General features: G+C 47.5%; 1 protein-coding gene across 4 annotated transcripts in view; it reads left to right on the forward strand.

Annotated features, from left to right (window-relative positions):
- Positions 1 to 22,001, forward strand: part of Osbpl10 (oxysterol binding protein like 10) — a 243,057-nt gene that overhangs the window by 79,174 nt on the left and 141,882 nt on the right. For all 4 annotated transcript variants that reach the window (XM_029482011.2, XM_021172670.3, XM_029482014.2 and 1 more), the window contains exons 2-3: positions 2,733 to 2,908; positions 7,106 to 7,185. In XM_029482011.2, coding sequence (XP_029337871.1) covers positions 2,733 to 2,908; positions 7,106 to 7,185 — 256 coding nt within the window. The remainder of the gene's footprint in view (positions 1 to 2,732; positions 2,909 to 7,105; positions 7,186 to 22,001) is intronic.

A 22,001-nucleotide genomic window follows, 5' to 3' on the forward strand; every position in this document is an offset into this window, starting at 1 on the left:
CTCTCCTATCCCTCCTCCCTTCCCCTCTTCATCCTCTCCCATCCCTCCTCCTTCCCTTTCTCTCTTCCTCCTCTCCCATCCCTCCTCCCTCCCTTTCTCTTTCCCTCCTCTCCTATCCCTCCTCCCTCCTTTCCTCTCTCCCTCCTCTCCTATCCCTCCTCCCTCTTTTCCTCTCTCCCTCCTCTCCTATCCCTCCTCCCTCTTTTCCTCTCTCCCTCCTCTCCCTTCCCTCCTCCCTCCCTCTCTCTCCTCTCCCATCCCTCCCTTCCTCTCTCCCTCCTCTCCTATCCCTCCTCCCTCTTTTCCTCTCTCCCTCCTCTCCTATCCCTCGTCCCTCTTTTCCTCTCTCTCTCCTCTCCCTTCCCTCCTCCCTCCCTCTCTCTCTCTCTCCTCTCCCATCCCTCCCTTCCTTTCTCCCTCCTCTCCTATCCCTCCTCCCTCCCCCCTCTCTCTTTCCTCTCCCATCCCTTCCTTCCTCTCTCCCTCCTCTCCCTTCCCTCTTCCCTCCCTTCTTCTCTCCCTCCTCTCCTTTCCCTCCTCCCTCCCTTCCTCTCTCCCTCCTCTCTCATCCTTCCCCCTTTTCTCTCTCCCTCCTCTCCCATCCTTATCTTTCTCTTGAGACAGGTCTCAAGAAATAATCTAGGATGGACTCCGATTCACTGTGTGGCTGAGAAAGGCCTTGAACTCCTTATCTTCCTGCTTCTACCTCCCACATGCCGGGATTAAAGGCATGTGCCAACACACTTGGCTACTTATTTATTTATTTTAACTTTGAGATGGCTTATTTTATGTGTGTGGGTGTTTTGCCTACATGTCTGTATACCATGTTCATGAAGTATCGATGAGGCCAAAAGAGGGCATTGGGTGAGCTGTAACTGGTGTTATAGATAGTTGTAAAGTGCCATGTGGGTTCTGGGCCTTGAATTCATGTCCCCTGGAAGAACAGTCAGTGCTCTGAACTACTTTAGCTGCCCCAATTTATTTATCAGACAGAATCTTACAATATAGCCCAAGTTGGCCTCTCATGTGAGGCAATCCTCCTGCCTCTACCTCCTGATCCCAGGATTACAGGTGTGAGCCACTAGGCCCCCCCTAGCTTGAAAGGAGTACTTTGTAAATAGCCTTCATCAGTGCAAGCAGTTTATTTGTGCATTTGTGTTTCGACTCTTGGGAGCCTGGAATAGCGCGGTTGGCAGAATGCTTACCTAGCATGCACAAAGGCCCGAATTGGATCCCCAGAGCTGCTTAAACCAGGGTTGGTGCATGTCTGTAAACCCAGCACTTGGCAGTCATAAGCTGCAGTATTGCTTGATAGTTTGAGGCTAGCCTGGGCTACATAGCAAGATATTTTTTGCTCTAGAAAACTAACTGCATTTATACAGTACTTCACAATTTTCTAAACTCTTTCCTAACAACTTGGTAGCTATTTGGGAAAAAGTTAATCAATTGTAAAAAGTTTTTCATTCTTAAACCGGGCGTGGTGGTGCACACCTTTAATCCCAGCACTCTGGGAGGCAGAGGCAGGCGGATTTCTGAGTTCGAGGCCAGCCTGGTCTACAAAATGAGTTCCAGGACAGCCAGGGCTACACAGAGAAACCCTGTCTCGCAAAACCAAAAAAAAAAAAAGAAGAAAAGTTTTTCATTCTTAAATAACTATGGTTACTTATAAGCTATGGTGTGGGGGCCATCACGTGTACCATCATTTCCCAAACCTCAGGACCCCTGCGTGCGGGGGCTTGGTGCTGCCGATAGAACTTAGGAACCCCTACATGTGAGGCCTATCCCCCACACCTGAGACACCAATTCCTCCGCTCCCTCCCCCAAAAGAGCCTGGTGTTTGCTTTTGACCTTCGTAATTTCTGAGACCCTTTGGAAAGACTTGTCACTGAAAGACTTGCATTAGGATAAGCAGTGTTAGAACTGCCGGAGTCCATAGTGGGACACGTAGCATGACAGCTTTCAGAGTGGGAGATATAGCTTAATGGTAAGGTGGGTGTTAGGTCCTGGTAGCAATGCCGTGAATGTGTGTGTTTGTGTATTGTGTATGTGTGCATATGTGTCTGTGTCTGTATGTGTGTGTCTGTGTCTCTGTGTGTGTTTCTGTTTCTGTTTGTGTATGTATGTATGTATGTATGTGTGTGTGTCTGTGTTTGTGTGTGTATGTATGTGTGTCTCTGTGTATGTGTGTGTACGTGTCTGTGTGTTTCTGTGTCTCTGTGTTTCTCTATGTGTGTATATGTATGTTTGTCTCTGTGTATGTGTGTGTATGTGTGTTTCTGTGTCTCTGTGTTTGTGTGTGTCTGTGTATGTATAGAGACAAAGACATAGCCTTCACTCCAAAGGGACTAGGAGAGGGCTTATTCCTCGCCAAGTGTGAGTCCATGGCCTGAGAACACAGGCTCAGATTGCCCTGAGTGGCAGAGGCCTCTGTGGAAATAGTTACATGAAATCATAAGAACAACACTCATAGGTCAAGGTGCTGCTGGGTGAGGATGGGAGTTAGGCGCCACGTGTCATCTGCTGCCTGGTGATGTTCCCAGCTTCTGGCCTGCTAAAAACTCCTGCTCTCCCCAGAACCCCATGCATCCCAGGATCCTCTCTGCTATCACAGTTGATTCCCTATTGTTCTCATGGTCCCACTGAGTCCCAGGAAGAGCCCTGGTCTCTGGCTTTGTAGAATGGGTGCAGGGGACTGGCTGGAGAGAGAAGTCATGTGCTGTCTTTCTGTTCAGGTACTTTGTGCTGGATTTTGAGGCTGGCCTCCTGCAGTATTTTGTGAATGAGCAGAGCAAGCACCAGAAGCCCCGAGGAGTCCTGTCTTTGTCTGGAGCCATCGTGTCCCTGAGTGACGAAGCTCCCCACATGCTGGTGGTGTACTCTGCCAACGGAGAGATGTACAAGCTGAGAGGTACGTTCCTGTTCTGGAGACGGCGTGAGGGCCTCTCAACAGCTGCACAGTGTTGTACTGATCGGCAGCTCTTCTGTGGGGAAATACCTTTAATGCTGGAGAGATGGCTCACTGGATACAGGCTCCTGCTGCTTACTCCTCAGCTAAGAGCCTGAGTTTCATTCCTTGGTCTCTTGTGACAGAAGGAGAGAATCGAGCCCCTGTAAATTGTCCTTTGACCTCCATAGGTATGCTGTGGCATTGGTGAGCACATGTACATACACGCACACACACACATGTGCACACACACACACACACACACAAATGTGATTAAATAACCACTAGGGAATCTGAAGAACAAAACAAGCCACCCCTTTTTGATCCCAGCACTAGGGACACAGAGGCAGGAAGTCTCTTTGAGTTGAAGACTAGTTTGGTCTACATAGAGTTTCAGGCTATCCAGGACTCCATAGTGAGATCCTGTATAAAAAACAAATAAAAAAAATAGCTTTAATAACTGGCGGGACTCAGTGGTGATGCCACTACCCTCCCCAGGGTGGGGAAGTAGAACAAACATTGGGAATTGCTTGTCAGGGAAGAAGGAGCTGTTAAAGTAGGCTCAGCATTGAAGATTTCCAGTATTCATTCAAGCCTCTCTCCCCAGCCCCTGTGTGTGTGTGTGTGTGTGTGTGTGTGTGTGCATGCCTCTGTGCATGTATGTATATCTCTTTGTGCACACATGCCTCTCTTTGTGCATCTTTCTGTATGTATGCGTGTGTGTCTCTCTGTATTTTTTTAAGATTTATTTATTTATTTAATGTATCTGAGTACACTGTCTCTGTCTTCAGACACACCAGAAGAGGGCATCAGATCCTATTACAGATGGTTGTGAACCACCTTGTGGTTGCTGGGAATTGAACTCAGGATCTCTGGAAGAGCAGTCAGTGCTCTTAATCGCTGAGCCATCTCTCCAGCCCTCTCACTCTCCAGCCTTCTCTGTATGTTTTGAGTGCGTGCGTGTGTGTGTGTGTGTTTGTGTGTACATGTGCCTCTCTCTTTCTTTGTGAGTACATGTTTGTGTATGTACATCTCTCTCCCTCTCTCTCTCTCTCTCCCTCCCTCTCTCTCTCTCTCTCTCTCTACATGAATGTCTCTCTCTGTGCATCTCCCCCCCTACATCTGTGTGTTTGTGTGTGTGTCTCCCCTAATCCCTGTTTCTTAAACTTCACTCCATTGCCTCTCTGGGAGTTGTGCTCTGTAAGCAGAGTAAGCTTTTTTCCCAAAGTTTCTCTAGAACCTTCTCTTTGCAAAGGTTCTCCATGTTCTATCAGTCCAGCATTGTTGTGGCTCCTGCCAGCAGCCTGCTCTGTCAGTTTCCCTGACATTGTGGTGCCCCCCTCCCCCCAAGACTCCACTGTGAGGGACAACTGTGGAGCGAAGCCATTGTACATTAAAGCCATTGTACATTGAAGCTGATGTACATTCTCAAGGCAGCTCCATTATTCAGAAATGCTGGCCCTGATCACTACAGGATGATTTAATTATCATTTTACCAGCATTCTGCTATGGTTCTGATAAAATAAAATAAGCAGAATGTGTGTGTGTGTGTGCACATGTACATTAGTGTGTATGTGTGTGCACTCGTGTGTACACACCCACACATGCATACACTGCTGCAGTAGTTACTTTTAGCTGTGACAAAACACTTGAGAGAATTGCTTAAGGAGAGAAGGTGCCTTTTTTTTTTTTTTTTTTTGTCTCACAGTATAAAGGATACAGTCCAACTTGGTGGGGACGACATGGTGGCCAGAGCAGGCAGCTGTTGGTCACATGGCGTCTACAGTCAGGAAGCAGAGAGGTGTATGCTTGTTCTCAGTGCTCTCGTTTTTTATTTTGTAGGAGTCTGAGCCTATGGGACGGTGAACTCACCTTAGGTTGGGTCTTCCCCTCTCTGTTAGACCTCCCTGCAAATACCCTCACGCACATGCTCAGAAGTTATGTTTCCATGGTGATCCTAAACCCAGTTGACTTGACAAAAATGAAGGGACATATTCATCTTCCCACGTGTCCCCTCCCCCACCTTGACTAATGTTGTTTATTTAAGGCCCAAGCCAAGCCTGGCTGTGTTAGTAGCTGACACTTTTGCCTTCTAATATAACCTTTTTAGTTTCTTTAAAGTGAGATTAAAGTACCAAAGACAGGCTCTCCTCCCACCCTGGATCGTGCCTGGTGGCGGCTGTGAAGCCACGCTGAGGGCCTGGATTCCTGACTCTCAGTTCCATTTTCACTTGTTTTCCTGCCAAGCCTTACACCCCAGAGATGGGACAAGTTAATCTCTCTGTATTATCTAGACGTGAACCCTATCTCAGAAGCTATAAAACAACCCCAGCTGCAGTTGAAGGCTTTGTTTTGGGTCTTCCTCTTTCAGGATTCCTGCAGCGTCTCTTCCCGCTGGCTGGATTTATGTGGTCTTCGGTGACGCTTGGCCATTTATTGCTTAATAAATTGTTGGTGCAGAAACTGTAGAAGGGAAAACTTAACAGTTCCTCCCTCCACATGTGTGGTTGATAGAGACACAAAACCACACAGAAGAGAATGCCAACTCATTCTACAGCTGAACCATCCAATTGGTTGGGGAGTTATTAATATTCTGTGGATTATTGAGCTTCAGATTTTTTTGTTTTTTTGTTTTGGTTTTTTTTTTTTTCGAGACAGGGTTTCTCTGTGTAGCCCTGGCTGTCCTGGAACTCACTCTGTAGACCAGGCTGGCCTCGAACTCAGAAATCCGCCTACCTCTGCCTCCCGAGTGCTGGGATTAAAGGTGTGGGCCACCACTGCCCCGCTTGGTTTTTTTTTGTTTTTGTTTTTTTGGTGTTTTTTTTTTTTTAGAGAAATTTAATAGTGAGTCTGAAATTATTGTTAAATTTTGCATGGGGTATTCATAAGTTTAGCTGAACTTTATCAGCTTCAAAAATGTCAGGATAGTTTTTTGCATGTTATGGCCTCTCTGTGTCCTGACGCCAGATAGTCTAGTCTCTCATTTCCCTGGCGCTGGCGCTGGCTCTGGCTGGCATTTGCTTGCCTGTGTGTCTGTACATGATGTGTCAGAAGGTCAGAAGAGCATGCTGGATCCCTTGGCACAGACATCTGTGAGCCACCGTGTGGGCGCTGGAAACCCACGCTGGGCCCTCAGTAGGAGCAGCCAATGCTGTGAAGCGCTGAGTGCTCTCTCCAGCCCAAACTCTGCACCACTTTACTTGAAAGCTCAGGCTGAAGCTGAGTTTTGGCAAAGGACACTGGATTCACCTTTGTAAACAGGTCTAATTTTCCATGGGAATAAATATTTGTGCAGAATTCCCTTTTGTACCATTAGTTTTCTGTCAGTATTATGTCCAGCAAGCCCCAGGCATCCTCCTGTCTCAGCGTCCCAGCTAGAGCTCTAGGGATGTGACACAATGCCTGGCTTTTTACATGTGTGTGTAGGATCTGAACCCAGGACCTCCCGCTTGTACATCAAGTGCCTTACCCACTGTACCATTCTCCCTCGAAATACCCTTTTCCAGCCTTTTTTTTTTTTTTTTACAAAGGTAAGGTCTCACTCTGGGCTCCAGCCACATTGGCATGGAACTCCATTCCTTAAGCCTTGTTGGCCTCGGACTCCAGATCAGCCTCCTGAGCTAGGATCTCAGGCGTGTGCCTCCATGCCCAGCAAGACTTCTTACTAATGTCATTAACGCCACATCCAGCCTTCTGTCTCTGGGAGAAGTCTGAGGACCTTAAGCAAATCTCTGAGAGCGCTTCTGTTTAACAAAGGACACTGGAAGACTGTACCTGGAACCTTTCATTAGCCACAGGAGGTACAGAAGCGTTTAAAAACAGTGCCAGTGCTGTCCCTGCTGCCTTATTAAGTGACAAAGTAACTTTTCCAGAGGAGGTTTTTTTTTTTTTTAAAAAGGCCTAATCATTAGTTACTGTAACTGGCATTTTGGAAGACATTTTTAGGGTGTGATGTCTGAGTGTCCTTTGTGGGTTTTTTGTTTGTTTGTTCTGTTGGGCTGTTAGAGAATGTCTGTGTTTGTGTTTCTTCTCCCCCTCTCCGTCCTCCCTCTCCCTCTCTGGGTCTCCATCCCCCATAGGTGGGCGACCAAATCAGTTGTTGTGTTTGTGAACAATCCGAACAATCCGCAAGCTTTCCTCTCTCCCTCTTCTCTATTTTAGCTGCTGACTCGAAGGAGAAGCAGTTGTGGGTGACTCAGCTTCGAGCGTGCGCCAAATACCACATGGAGATGAGTTCCAAGGTAGGTAAGCGAGGAGGAGGAGGAGGAGGAGGAGGGAGCCTCCTGAATCACCTGGTGACTGGAGCCCAGCCACCCATTTATCTCAGGGATGTGGGGTGACAAGATTTGTATCATAATTGTGTGTTTGTGCAGGCATGCATATGTGCACTCCGAAGACAGAGGTCAGTGTTGAGTGTCTTATTTTTTGAGACAGGATCCTTCAGTGAACCTGATCTCATCAGCTGGCCAATGAGCCCCAGGGACATTCCTGTCTCCATCCTCCTAGTTGTTGGGGTTACAGGCGAGTGTCACAGTGCTGGAATTTTACATGGACATTGGGGATCCGAACTCGGATCCTCACGCCTGTGTAGCAAGCCCTTTATCCACACAGCCATCTCCCCATCCCCTAACTTATTTTGAAGGCGGTAGCAGAATGTGTCTTTTTCTTGCTGCATGCAGTTCAAAGCCAGAGAAACAGCTTGTCCTATGATAGGAGGCAGAGGGGCGCAGATGTCCAGAGAGCAGGTCTGTAGGCTTTAGGTAGGAACTCCTGTCAGTGTAGACTGCTGCAAATAGGCCCAAAGAGAAGCTTGAGTGGGAGACTTCGCTGTGGAGCACCCTGAGGTACAGTTCAGGAAGACTGGACTGTGTAGGGGCCACGGCCTGACATTGATTGTGTCCTTGCAGGGAGCTCCTGCATTCTGAGCATGGAAACCGTTCCCAGGGAGTTTGGCGCGGATGACTTATTTGGTCTCAGCATCTTGGGAGAGTGCGTGTTTGATGTGATGTGATGGGGGGGGGGGGGTTGGGTGAGTGCTTTCATGACTTACTTTGGAGTCTAGATAAAACGCAGGCTCCCCTGCCAGATGCCTTCATGCGGAGCGCTGCATGTTCGTTAAACTGAACACCTGAACAGGGCTTTCTCATTGGTTCAGACTTAGTTACAGCATCCCATGGCTGCATTTGTCCGTTCTGTATATCTGATAGAAAGGGGCTGGCTGCACCTCAAACTTGTATTCTCCTGTTGTTGTGCCAGGGATCAAACCCAAGGCCTTGTACTTGCTAGGCAAGTGCTTTACCCCTGAGCTGCACCTCTCGTCCCAGGCTCCACGCTTCCAGCCCTTCCATCTGCTATAACCTGTTTGCCTCTCACTCATGGTGCCAAGATGTGCCTTAGTCGTTTAGGTCTCTCTGTACCCTCATCCTCTTCCACTTCTGATATGGGGACTAGGAGTCACCCTGTGTCACCCAGGTGAGCCTTGGGCTCTTGGCAGATCTTTGGCCTCAGGCTCCTGAGCGGTAGCTTGTAGGTTAGAGCTGCCAGAGTTATCGTGATACCCTACTCTACCTCTAAGCACAGGTGAAATTAATGTCTTCCAATGAGTTTATATACTTTTGGAAGGAAAACCCTTGCTTGCTTTGAACAATCGCCCTTACTTGCCTTGCTGCCCCCCTTCCCCCGTCCCCTGCTGGCCTGGCCTTAGCTGATGCGGGATGAGCCGTAGGCAAGTCCCTTCTTCAAAAGTCATTCCCCCCCTGACTCTTTTCCAGGAACTAGAGAGGGAGTTTCTGGCCACTTCCTCAATATTTTAGAAATGCCTGGACAAGCCAGTTTGTTTTCCCCTGTGTGTAACTCCTCTTCCTCCTCCTCCTCCTCTTCCTCCTCCTCTTCTTCCTCCACTTCCTCCTCCTCCTCCTCTTCCTCCTCCTCTTTCTCTCCTTTTTGTTGAAAATGAGTCCCATTTACTATTAAGCCAAGGATGACCTTTGACTTCCAAGCATGTCTCCACTGTGTAGCCTAGGCTAGCCTTGGACTCATGACAGGTCTCTCGAGTTCTGGGATCGCAAGAGTCTGGCTGCTTCCGTGACCAGTTTATATGGTGCTGGGGACTGAGCTCAGGGCCTTGTACATGCTGGGTGACCCCTTTACTGCCTGAGCCACACCCTGGTCCACTGTTTTATTTTCATGAAATAGAATACAAGATTAAAAGGTTCAGTCTCAAGCCACTGCAGATGTGCTGGCTGGAGATGCTGCTGCTCCTAGTGGGTTGTTCTTGTGGCTGCCCTGGTAAATTCAGGAAAGAACTGCTGTGCATTGGTTGGTGTGTATGTATTTGTCTGTACCCCTTTCTTCCCTTATGAATACATTTTTGAGATCTCTCCATATCTGACACAGGGCACAGCTTTAATCTTTTTAGGGTGCTGAGTGGGGCTCAGAAGATGGCTATCACTGCCTTGTTAAGTTATCTGAATTGTTTTTTCTTTCCTTCCTTCCATTTTTTTTCTTTTTTTTTTTTTTTTTTTAGATTTTTGGAGACAGACTCAAGTAGCCCAGGCTAGCCTCGAATTCCTGATTACAGGAGTTATAGGCATGTGCCACTGTTGCTGGCTGTCCTCCAAATTTTTACATTGCTAAGTGGCCTTCTAAAAAAAAGGTCGCTGTATGAGTTGGAGAGAGGACTGAGTGGTTCAGAGCACACGGGGACCTGAGTTCAGATCCCAGCCCCGACTAGAAGAAAAGCCACGCAGGTGCCCATAACCCCAGTGCCATGGAGGGCAGAGGCAACAGGATCTCTGGGGCTCGGATATCTAAGCCAGCCCATCTTTAGGTTGACTGAGAGACCCTGACTCAATGGATTGAGGCTGAGAGTGACAGAGCAGGACTCCAAGGTTCTCCTGTGACCTCTGCTCATAGGGGCCAATGACACAGACACAGACACCCAGTCCTTGTGCCTACACAACTATACAAAGTTGCTCTAACATACACAACTATACAAAGTTGCTCTAACCTACACAACGATACAAAGTTGCTCTAACATACACGCCCATGACTTTAGTGTGCAACAGTTTGCTTTTTTCCCCTGGAAAACCTTAATAGTGACAGACATTTAGTGTTGGATGTCACAGGTCAGAATGGGCACACAGACATTTCACCAGTCATGCCTACGGCTCGGTACGCCTTCAAACGCACATAGAACACATGTCAGTTTGAACTTCCGTCCTTGTCCATGCTCAGTCTTCTACCACAGAGCCACACCCTGCTTTGTATGTAAGCTGTTACTTCATAATGTTCTCTGTCAAGGACAGTTTCTTTCTTGATTTGCAATTGCTCTTTGTTTATGAAGAAAATTTTAACTGTTATTTTTTTAAAGATATATTTATTTATTTTATGTATCTGAGTACACTGTAGCTGTACAGATGGTTGTGAGCCTTTGTGTGGTTTTTGTGTATTGAATTTAGGATCTCTGCTCACTCCAGTCAACCCCACTTGCTTAGTCCCTACTCACTCTAGCCCAAAGATTTATTTATTATTATAAATAAGTACACGGTAGTTGTCTTCAGACGCACCAGACGAGGGCATCAGATATTATTACAGGTGGTTGTGTGTGGTTGCTGGGATTTGAACTCAGGACCTTCAGAAGAGCAGTCAGTGCTCTTACCTGCTGAGCCATCTCACCAGCCCTTGACAGTTATTTCTACTGTTAGATATTTTCTCCTAGTAGGGTATTTACATATTGAATTTTTATTGTGGTTTTGAGACAAGTTCTCCCTGTGTAACCCAGGCTGACCTTGGGCTCACAGTTGTGCTCCAGCCTTCTGACGTGTGGGGTTCGAGGCTCGCCTCTCCACCCAGCGCTGTGATTACATGCAAGCCTCTCCATGCCCAGCTGCTGTTGAGCTTGAGCAATTTTTGGCTAAGTGGAACATTTAAATTTTTTATGGTCATGTTTATAAAAATTTCCATGTTTGGGTCTAGGTTTTGCATTGTGTTTAGGGTTTCTCTTCTGCCAAAATTCTGAAAGCATTTGTTTTCTTGTAGTGAGTTTATAGTTTATGGCTGTGTTTAAATTGCCAGTTTATCTATATTTTGTTTTGGGAACAGGACGTGGGGTGGAGAATAAACCTTGGATATTTGCATACTTAACACATCCCCAGCGTGAAGGGAGGATTCAGACTGTGGGGGAGAATTCGGTTTCTGGATAGATTCTCTGGTTTCTTTCAGGAGTAGGGTTAAGCCATGAGTAACCAGGCACGAGGATTAACCACTGCGGCTTTCTGACGAGCAGCTAGCTGAAAAGGAAAATACAAAGAAGGTCCAAGTTCAGTGAGAGGCCCTGCCTCAAAGGGATAAGTAGATGGTGACAGGAAGCTGCTGGTGCTGTCCTCTGGCCCCTGTGTGTGTGCGCAAAGCATGGGTACCTACACACAGGTGTGTGCATACAGCACACACACACACACACACTTGGAAGAGAATGTGTGTGTATAGCACATACACACACTGAGCCACTTTCGAGTGCTCGGTGGCCACACTGGACTGCTGCTGACTGTGTATTAGGCAGTGCTGGTGGACAACAGCTCCGTGATCATAGAGAGCTCTGCTGGACAGAGCTGGCTCAAGTATCTGTGCTCCTAATGGTGTCTAAGCCAGGAATTTCCCAGTGTCGTGGTTTGAAGATGCTTGGCCCAGAAAGTGGCACTCTTTGGAGGTGTGGCCTTGTTGGAGGAAGCATGTCACTGTGGGCATGGGCTTTAAGACTCTTGTCCTAGCTGTCTTCAGAACAAGAGGTAGACTTCTCAGCTCCTCCTGCACCATGCCTGCCTGGATGCTGCCATGCTCCCACCTTGATGATAATGGGTTGAACCGCAGAACCTGTAAGCCAGCCCCGATTAAATGTTGTCCTTGTAAGACTTGCCTTGGACATGGTGTCTGTTCACAGAAGTAAAACCCTAACTAAGACACCCAGTGTCTATTTAATCTCTTGAACTATATAACGCCTGTGTGGATTTCTTTTAAAAAAGTGAAATGGACCTTTCTCCTCCCTCCTTCTCTCCTTCCTTCTTTCCCTCATTCCCTCCCTCCCTTCTTGTCTTCCTTCTTCCCTCTTCCTCCCTCCTAGGAGCTCTGGTGCTCTCTAGGGCTGTGGCTTTAAGATCTTGGCTGTCTTCCCCCTGTAGTTACCTTGCCCATGTGACAGGAAGAGAGCTAACTTACCTGTGACATGACCTCTCACGTACTGGCGTTGTGTATGGAGTAGCAGATGGTTGTGAGCTGCCATGTGGGGCTGAGTATCAACCTCTGGAGAGAGCAGTCAGTGGTCGTAACCTCTGACCTACCTCTTCAGCTCCACACCTTGTCAGGCAGCAATGGGGTGAGTACAAAGTACCTGCTCTCTCTCTCTCTCTCTCTCTCTCTCTCTCTCTCAGTGTCTTCCTATATGCTAATTAGCCATCCATACATCTTCTTTCAAAGCATGTTTATTGAAACTGTATGTTGTCCAGGGATTTCATGACCTTTGTCACATTGTGGACTTACAAGTGTTTTCTCAGCCTCTGTGAGCTGACATTTTAAGTTTTCAGCTTTTTTTTTTAAACATGTGAGAGCCATTTATGGAGTACCGGTATGAGGAGCAGGGCGTGCAGCTAGGTTTTGGCTGTGTCTGGGCCACTCCCTCCCTAACTAGCCTGTCATCTCCACGGCTATGGGTGCACTAATGTGCCTTAGCCTCAGTTCTGAGTCCAGCACACTGGGCACCGTAATGACCTTAACTCTATGGTGATGTTAGCCTTGTGACGTCAGACACATCACAGATATCAGTTCTTCCTCTTTGGGGTAGGTAAGGGGGAGGGGACGTGCAGTTCCCAGGAGTGCACGACAGAGGGAGATCTCTGGTATCCTTCCTCAAGTGCTTTCGATTTTTTGTTTGAGACACGGTCTCTCCTTAGCTTGGAAGTTCATGGAATAGGCTAGGGTTCAGCGTTACCCAGCAAGCTTCTAGAGATGTGGCTCTGTCTTTCATCTTGCAGTCACCGGGACTGTGCGAGTGAGCCACCACGCCCGGCTTTCTATGCAGATCTGGCTGGCTAGGCCTCAGGTCCTCGTGCTTGTAAGGTAAATGCTGTATTCACTGTACCCCTCCCCACAGCCCATACACCGTTTCTTCCTGTTGCACAAACATGCCCGTCTGGGTGAACATTTGCTGATGGGCGGCTTGAGCTGTTGAGTGAGGTCCTACCTAAGATGGGTTACAGGGTAACCCGACTGTAATGACAGTTCTTCACAAAGTTTGATAAGCTGCCTAAATGTTAACATTCCTCCATGCCTCGGAAAGTTTCAGTAGCATCCAGTGATAAAACACTTGCCATAGTATCCTCAAGACGAAGGTTTAATCTTTCCTATCACAACAGCAGCAGCAACAACAACAACCCTCCCAAAACTTCAAACCTTTAGGACAAAGAACGAAACCAAACTCAAACTACTTTGGTAGTGTTCGTCTCGTCTGTGGCGGTAAACGCCTCCGATCTCACCCTCTGAGGGGTTGTGGGATTAAAGACAAGCGCTGTAGAATCAGGGGAGAATAGCACTGGCTAGTACCCACCAGGGCTGGGTTCCACTGAAAGAGGAAAAGTCATCCATGGGAGCACGGGATTATGGGTAGTGAGGATCACATGGGACTGTGTCTGTCAGGCTGTCACATTCTGAGTACAGAACCAGGCTCTGAGTTAGATTCCATGAGGGGCACTGAGCTGACAGGATAGAGGTTGGTTGGATCCTGTGAGACAATAGCCCAGGAAAACAAGCAATCCCTGACTGATTGTGAGGATTAGCATTAATTATTAACTTGGCAGCATCTAGAATCACTTAGGAACTCTGGGCATGACTGTGGGGGCAATATTGATGTGTTAACTGAGATGGGAAGACACGCCCACTGTGGGTGGCACCATTCCCTAGCTAAGTGGAAAAGAAGAGCTAAGTAGCAGCATGCGTCCCTCTCTGACTGTGTGTGCAACATGAGTGTGCAACGTGAGCAGTTGCTTCAAGCGTCCCTCTCTGACTGTGTGTGCGACATGAGTGTGCAACGTGAGCAGTTGCTTCAAGCTCTTGAATGTAGACAGGCTCCGTCTTGTGCTGGTCTTTTCTCGTGCATGGCCTTGCCTTCTCTTCCACTGTGAGCCAGAGGAAATTCTTTCTCCTTTAAGTTGTCCAGGTCAGACTATCTCTTCAGTGTAAGCAGAAGCTAGTGCTCTGCTCAAGCCCGGAAGTGCACAGCCTGCAAACGGGAGCTTCCTTCCTTTCCTTTCTTTCTTTCTTTCTTTCTTTCTTTCTTTCTTTCTTTCTTTCTTTCTTTCTTTCTTTCTTTCTCTCTCTCTCTCTCTCTCTCTCTTTCTTTCCTTCTTTCTTGTTGTTTTTTAGTTTAGAATAGAGTTTATTCAGGGCATGTGGAGGGGAGTTAAGAGAGTAGTAGAGAGAGAGAGAGGAGTAGAGGCTCACCATGAGCTTGTGAGGGGGGGAGGGAATGGGGAGAGGGGTGGGAGCATGAAGGGAAAGGCAAGAGCGAGAGAGGAAGAAGAGCAAGAGCCAATGGGATGTTTCTAGAAGACAACTGCGTCCCTAAAACAGAAGATAACCTTAAAAAAAAAAGTAGAACAAGAAAAATTTCTGAAACTGGTGAAAGTGTTAAAAGCTGTGGATAGGGAAGGTGGACCATTGTGGAAGCAGTGAATAAAACATACGCAGATGCACACATATGATGCACACATATGATCATGAATGCACTGGTTGTGCACACACTCTGGAAACTGTCCAAAGGGCTAATGGGAAAGGCTGAGGGGCGTTTGGGGATTTGGGGTTGAACTTGAGATATTTAAACAAACCCTTTGACTGTCTAAAATTTTCACACTGTGTATTATTTAGTAAATTCTATATTTAAAGGTGTAGCTATTTGAGTGATTAAAAAATTTAAATTTGCAAAGATGTAAGAAACGTGGAACCAGGAGCTGGGATGCAGCTCAGTGGGCAGAGTGCTGGGTAAGCATGCAGGGAGCCTTGACCCAGTTCCTAGTACCCCATAAACTGAGTGTGGTAGGCATGCCCATAACCGCAGCAGTCTAGAGATGGAACTAGGTTATTCTCAGCTATATAATTTTAGCTGCTGGGATACATGAGACCCCGTTTTAGAACTGTGGTGGGTGGGTAAGGGGGACTAAAGAGAGGGCTCAACAGTTAAGACTATTAATTGCTCTTAAAGAGGACCTAGGCTCAATTCCCAGCACCCACATGGCAGCCCACAACTGCCAGTAACTCCAGTCCGGGAGGATCTGGTGCTCCCTGCTGGCATCCAAGGGCACTGCATGCATGTGATCATTCCTGCAGGCAAACAAAAAAATTAGAGCCACAGTGATTGGCCAAGTGCTGGGCTCTCTTCTGCATGTGGAGTATCAACAAAATTTGCATAGATCAGTCAAGCGAGTCTCTGTGTCCACACAGAGAGACTCCACCCATGATGGCCACCGACATGTTTCTCGTTATGGTCACCGTTTGAAGTCTTCACATTCGGATATCCTGGATATTTGATAATCCCTGACTTCTTGCCAAATTCCTGTGTGGCTTCTATTCTTGTCCCTCTGGTCTGATTCTACTTGATATGGCTGGAAGTGTTTAAAGTTTAATGGCCTTTGGGGACATACTGCTTTCTCTCTCTCCGTTACTTGAATTAACCTCAGCCGTGTGGATGCTGCCTCTGCCGGGCCCCTGGGCTAATGGGGTAGCTGGCATTTAGAGGAGCCAGCCTCTCAGGCCCCTGTTTCCGGATCTTTTCCATGGCCAGATGCCTTATATGTAAAATTGCATTTACTTACGTTGGGACTGTGTGTGTGTGCATAGGTCCGAGGGTGGCCTTTGGGAGTTGACTGTCTCCTTATACCTTGTGGCCCCAAGGGTCTAACTCAGACCAGGAGACTTAGCAGCAGGCACCTTGACCCTCGGATGACCTCTAGTTCCTTTGCCTCGGTTTCTGAGTCAGAGTCTCTCACTGAAGCTGCAGCTCACGGATTCAACAAGAACAGCTGGCCAGAGAGCTCGGTAATCCTTCCTGTTCCTCCCTTCCAGTCCTGGGGTTCCAGGTGCCTCCCCTCCCAACACACCTAGTAGGTTTGTTTGTTTTTATTTTTTTTTCTTATATAGTTATATCATTTTCCCCTTCCCTCTCTTCCCCTAAACCCTCACATTTATCACTTCTTGCTCACTTTAAAATTCATGTCCTCTTTCTCATGAATTGTTTTACACATTCATGCACGCGCGCACACACACACACACACACACACACACACGTGCTCTTTTTCATGAATTGTTTTACATACGTGCACACACACAGGCGCACGCATGCACGCAGGAATACATGCACGCACACGCTGCTCAGTCTGTGTAGCATCACTTTTGCGCATGTTTTCTGGGCCGGCCATGTGATAGTGTATACTCCCACATGTTTTCTGGGCTGGCCGTGTGATAGTGTATACTCCCACATGTTTTCTGGGCTGGCTGTGTGATAGTGTATACTCCCACATGTTTTGTGGGCTGGCCGTGTGATAGTGTATACTCCCACATGTTTTGTGGGCTGGCCGTGTGATAGTGTATACTCCCACATGTTTTCTGGGCTGGCCGTGTGATAGTGTATACTCCCACATGTTTTCTGGGCTGGCCGTGTGATAGTGTATACTCCCATGGTGGGTTCCTCCCTGAAGAAGGCTGCTTCTGCTCACAGCACTCCTCAGTTGCCTGTCCTTCTTTGTGCAGGGGTGAGGCCTCATGGACCCCCTACTTCCATCCACGTCTGTCTGTCTGTTGCTGTTGTCCTTGCTCAGTGGTGCTAAGGCTGGAGATTCGGACCTCCGTGCCTGTGCAGTGAGCACTGTACTGACTGAGCCATTTCTCTAACCTCTCGCGTCTGTCTTCACATCCGCTCATCCCTCACAGCCTAACACACCACCTTGAGTAGTTACGAACTCTGCTTTACACACTGCACAGAGACCTTGGCGTGTAAAGGCCCAGGCTGAGGAACTGAAGGGAGCCCTGGGTAAGTGTGAGCGCTTGTTGAACTCCCGGTGTGCAGCAATGGATCAATGTGGCTGGCATTTACTCTTCTCTCCACTCTGTCTTCCTGACACTCTTATCAGGCAGTAGCATTCCTTGTCTGTTAAGCCTGATGCCATTTTTCCTCTGGAATTTTCAGTCTCAATTGCCTTGTCAGTATTTACAAGTGAATGTGAGTCGCCCTCCTAAATGTACCATTGAATTAGGTAAATAAAACACAATTTAAGAACAGCTTTTGTTGAAACAATATAGTTTGGGGATTATTATTATTATTATTATCTTTATAAAGTGCAACAATTTCACAGACCTTCTCAAGCATAACTATAACCTTGGGCTGGCCATCTTGCCTAATGCTGCCAGGAGCATGGTCTTAGTCAATGAGAGATTTAGATTAATATCTATTATATATTGTCCAGGTATGGTGGTACAGCCTGTAATCCCAGAGGAGAGACGTTGAGGCAGGAGAATCACCACCAGTTGGAGGTCAGCCTGGTCAACGTAGTGAGACCCTGCCTTGATCTTCACCCCTTGGTTAAGCAAACCCCACAATGGTATGGTTGGCTCAGTTTGGTTACTTTACTGCCCAGCTGTGTGAGCTTTGTTCTTGCACAAAATGTCGAGTTTCTGTTTTCTGTTGCCGGTGTTTCTGTTGATGGGTTTGGGTGTGGGGAGGGCACGGAGGTTAACAACAAGCAGTCTCAAGACGTTTTCTGTGCGCAACTTCACTGTGGATGAAAAGTCGGGGTCAGCTGTCCAGAGGGGTTGTCTGGTCTCTGTTGTTACGTCGGGAGGTTTGAAGAAGGTTGGCCTGTGTGCAGCCTTCTGCAGATATGATTGTGTGCCATGGTGTAGCTAGGCTAGGCCTCTTCCGCTTTCTTCCACTTATAACCCAACAGGTATGCAAGCCAAACATACTAATAATAAATCATGAAAAGTGTATTCTTAAGCAGTTATTTAATTCAAGTTTTTTTGGCATTTTCATGTATATGCAAAATGTGTTTTGGTCGTTTATGCTTCCCTGTATCCTTCCTCATCCCCTAGCTCTCCCACCAAAGCTCTCCTTCAACATCACCCTCTCCTGAAGTCTTAACTCTTGTGCGTGTAGGTGGGTGGAATAGCTTAGTGGGTAAAGGAACTTGCCGCCAAGCCCGACGACCTGAGGGCAATGCCCAGGGCTTACATTGTGAAAGCAGAGAACCGACTCCAGAAAATTGTCCTTAGCCTACACCCACACCCACACCCACACACGTTTCCACGGAATAAACAAACACATAAACAGAATCCAAGTCTCAAAAAGAAAAACTCAGAAACCCTGACTTTTTTGTGACTCACTGAGTCTCCTCAGGTTGCCTGTGTGCACACAGTCGGGGCGTTATTTGCTGAAGCACGGACAAGTTACCTCGGCTACAACATGGAAGAACATAACTGTCTGTCCACAATGCCCTCAACTACCAGTGGTTTCCTCCCGGGAGGATGTGGGCTTCTGCTCCATCTTTGCTGGAATGTAGACAGGCTCCGTCTTGTGCTGGTCTTTTCTCATGCATGGCCATTGTGAGTTTGTGAGTACAGCCCTCCTTCCCATCTGCTGTCTCTCAGAATCTTTCCACCCTGTCTCCCACTGTCTTAGTCAGGGTTTCTATTCCTGCACAAACATCATGACCAAGAAGCAAGTTGGGGAGGAAAGGGTTTATTCAGCTTACACTTCCACACTGCTGTTCATCACCAACGAAGTCAGGACTGGAACTCAAGCAGGTCAGGAAGCAAGAGCTGATGCAGAGGCCATGGAGGGATGTTCTTTACTGGCTTGCTTGCTTTGGCTTGCTCAGCCTGCTCTCTTATAGAACCAAGATTACCAGCCCAGAGATGGTTCCACCCACAAGGGGCCTTTCCCCCTTGATCACTAATTGAGAAAATGCCTTAGGGTTGGATCTCATGGAGGCATTTCCTCAACTGAAGCTCCTTTCTCTGTGATAACTTCAGCCTGTGTCAAGTTGACACACAAAACCAGCCAGTACAGCCACCATCTTCTCTGAGCTGGACAAGGTGACGAGCGAGTCACTTAGGGCTGAGCACTTAGCCACGTCGTCTCAGCACTAATGAAATGGATATACATGTTCACATAAATCATTTATACTCGGCTGACTATTTGAAACTGCAGATTCATCGTTTCCAGAGTTGATTGATTTTTTTTTTTTATTATTTTATAGTCCTCAATACTGAGGATATCACTCTGCAGAAGTGTATGTATGGCAGAAGCATATCTGGAGCCATTTCGGGAATTATTGGGTGTTCTGTCCTAGTCCTAAGCTCAAATTCATTTAATGATTTTTTTTTAAATGAAATGGAAACCAGCAAGTCAAATAGTAATTTTTAAGCTCAAACACTGCAACACTGTACAATCCACAGACACAGTGATACTTACAGGCCAAGAATGACTGTCAGGAAACTACTGGAAGTCTTAGTTTTCCATAATTAAGCTATTATGGTAGTGTATTCTCCTATCTATCTATCTATCTATCTATCTATCTATCTATCTATCTATCTATCTATCTATCTATTTTTAGGACAGTGTCTCATTATATAGCCTTAGATGCCCTGGGACTTGCTATATAGCCCAGGAAGGTCTTGAATTTCCCAGAGATCTGCCTGCCTCTACCTCTTGAGTACTGGGATCAAAAAGCATGGGCCACCGTGGTGGCTTACACCATTATGGTTTTGTAAGCTCAGAAAACTTGCTACAGTGTTTCAGTAAAACCACCATGATCAAAGCATACCTGCTACACAATCTTAGTACTCTCAAGTCTGAGTCCAGGGGTTTCAGGTGGCTCTCCCTGGCCTTACGTGGCATGATGGTGTGAACAGTGGGAACACTCACACTGTGCATTCAGAACTACGGCGTGGAGAGCTGCTACTGTAGCTCCCAGTGAGTGCGGCCAGAAGCACCCAGATTCTGCATGCGTTTGATTTCAGACTAATCTATGGTGCCGATTGTGTGCTCAGAAGAGCTTAGACTGAGTATTGGTATTAGATCCCAGGGACTCAGGGTTACAGATGGTGAGCTGCCACGTGGGTGCTGGGAAGCAAACTTGGGTCCTCTGGAAGAACGCCAGTGTCTAATCACTGGGTCATCTCTCTACAGACCCTGTACTTTCTATAAGAGAGTGAAGGTAGAATTCTGATGTCATGACTGGAGTCTTTGGTATAGACTTTAGTGTGTGTGTGTGTGTGTGTGTGTGTGTGTGTGTGTGTGTGTGTGTTGGGGGGGCAGTTATATACATGAGTGCACTGCTGGCAGAGGGGGTCTTTGGTATAGACTTTAGTGTGTGTGTGTGTGTGTGTGTGTTGGGGGGCCATTATATACATGAGTGCACTGCGGGCAGAAGGGGTCTTTGGTATAGACTTTAGTGTGTGTGTGTGTGTGTGTGTGTGTTGGTGATTATATACATGAGTGAACTGCTGGCAGAGGCTGCTGGATGCCCTGGAGCAGGAGTTACAGGTGATTCTGAGCCACTAGATGTGTGTGCTGGGAATTGAACTTGGGTCCTATTGAGGAGCAGTAAGTACTCACTGAGCCTTCGCTCCATCTCAGGGTCTATGTTTTAAATACAGGTCCCTGATCCATCAAAGCAGGGTAGACGAGGCTCCCCATGAGTGTGTAAACAGAGGCCCCAGATGGGCAGAAGTTGGGGTGACCTCCAGTTAGAGTGCAGTCTGCCTCCTGGGATGCAGAAGGAAACTGACCTTTCTGAGCCCAGAAAGGGAGGAAGCAGTTTTGTAAATAATACATCTCTTGTAAGTCACACAAGCAAAGGAAGGCGTGGGTAAAGTTAATAGAGTATTGAGTTTGTAATCCCAGAGCCAGATCTGTAAGACCCACGCCAGTCCGTCTGTCCTTCCCCATCTGAGTTGTGTCCTGAGGAAGAGAGATCAGTAGCTCTGTTTGTTTTGGTTCTTTCATCACTTCGACATTTGGATTCTCATTAATATTGACTATAGATTTTGTTTGGTTTTGTTTGAGACAGGGTCTCAGATAGCCCAGGCTAGCCTCAAACTCTCTGCGTAGCTGAGAATGACCTTGAATTCTAGATCTTTCTGCCTCTGCGGCCTGAGTGCTGGCATTACGGGCCTGTGCTGCCATCCCTGGTTTCTACGTGACGCCAGGACATTGTGCAGGCTAGGCACACACTTGACCGAGCTACACCCCCACCCAGCCCTAGGCTGTAGATTTTGTACACGGTGACCAGGATGTCAGTTGCCACCGTCTGAGTCTTATTTGATGAGTGTTATGAGACATAATGAGAGACACTTCTTTGCTCCTTTGTTCCAGACGTCCTGGCTGAGCGTGGTCTCAGTGAGCACAGCAGGTGCCCCACCCCACCCCCATCTCCCTCATGGTGGATTTCCTGATCTCTCAGAGGGGCACACTTCTTGAAGCCCACTCTGTGCATGTGCTTGTAGATGTTCAGGGCGTGGTCTCAGCCCCTGCCTTGTTGGGGGCAATTTGCCCTTCTTTTTCTCAACGCCCCTCTTTTGGTAAGAGTCCCGCTGGGCCCAGGCTGGAAAAGGATGCTATGGATTCATGGAGGGTCCGTTCCACGCACTGGCTCCCAGCACTAGGCTGCCTGCTTTGCTAATTTGATAAGTTCGTTCCTCTCCCACAAATATCGACCTACAAGTATCAGCTTGCTGGCAGATCTCTGGACAGCCACCCCTCCAAAAGCCCTCTTAGGTTATCAGGAGCCGAGTTTTGGTTGCAGCTATAGAGGCGTTTAGAAGGAACCCTGAGTCCCATTACTGGCTTGGCATCAGCCTCCGGATCTTTCTTCTGACTCGTCATTCTGAGGCAAGCTCAGCGCCTGGCAGAAGCTGCTGTTGCCTGCTGACCCACTATTTGGGATATATTTCCTTCTCATCTCTGGCAGTTTACCTCTGTGGCAACTTCTATTCTCATTACCCGTTACCCGTTACT

Source organism: Mus caroli, unplaced genomic scaffold (assembly GCF_978045245.1).
Source record: "Mus caroli unplaced genomic scaffold, Mus_caroli_1 scaffold_11, whole genome shotgun sequence".
In the NCBI taxonomy this organism is placed as follows: Eukaryota; Metazoa; Chordata; class Mammalia; order Rodentia; family Muridae; genus Mus; species Mus caroli.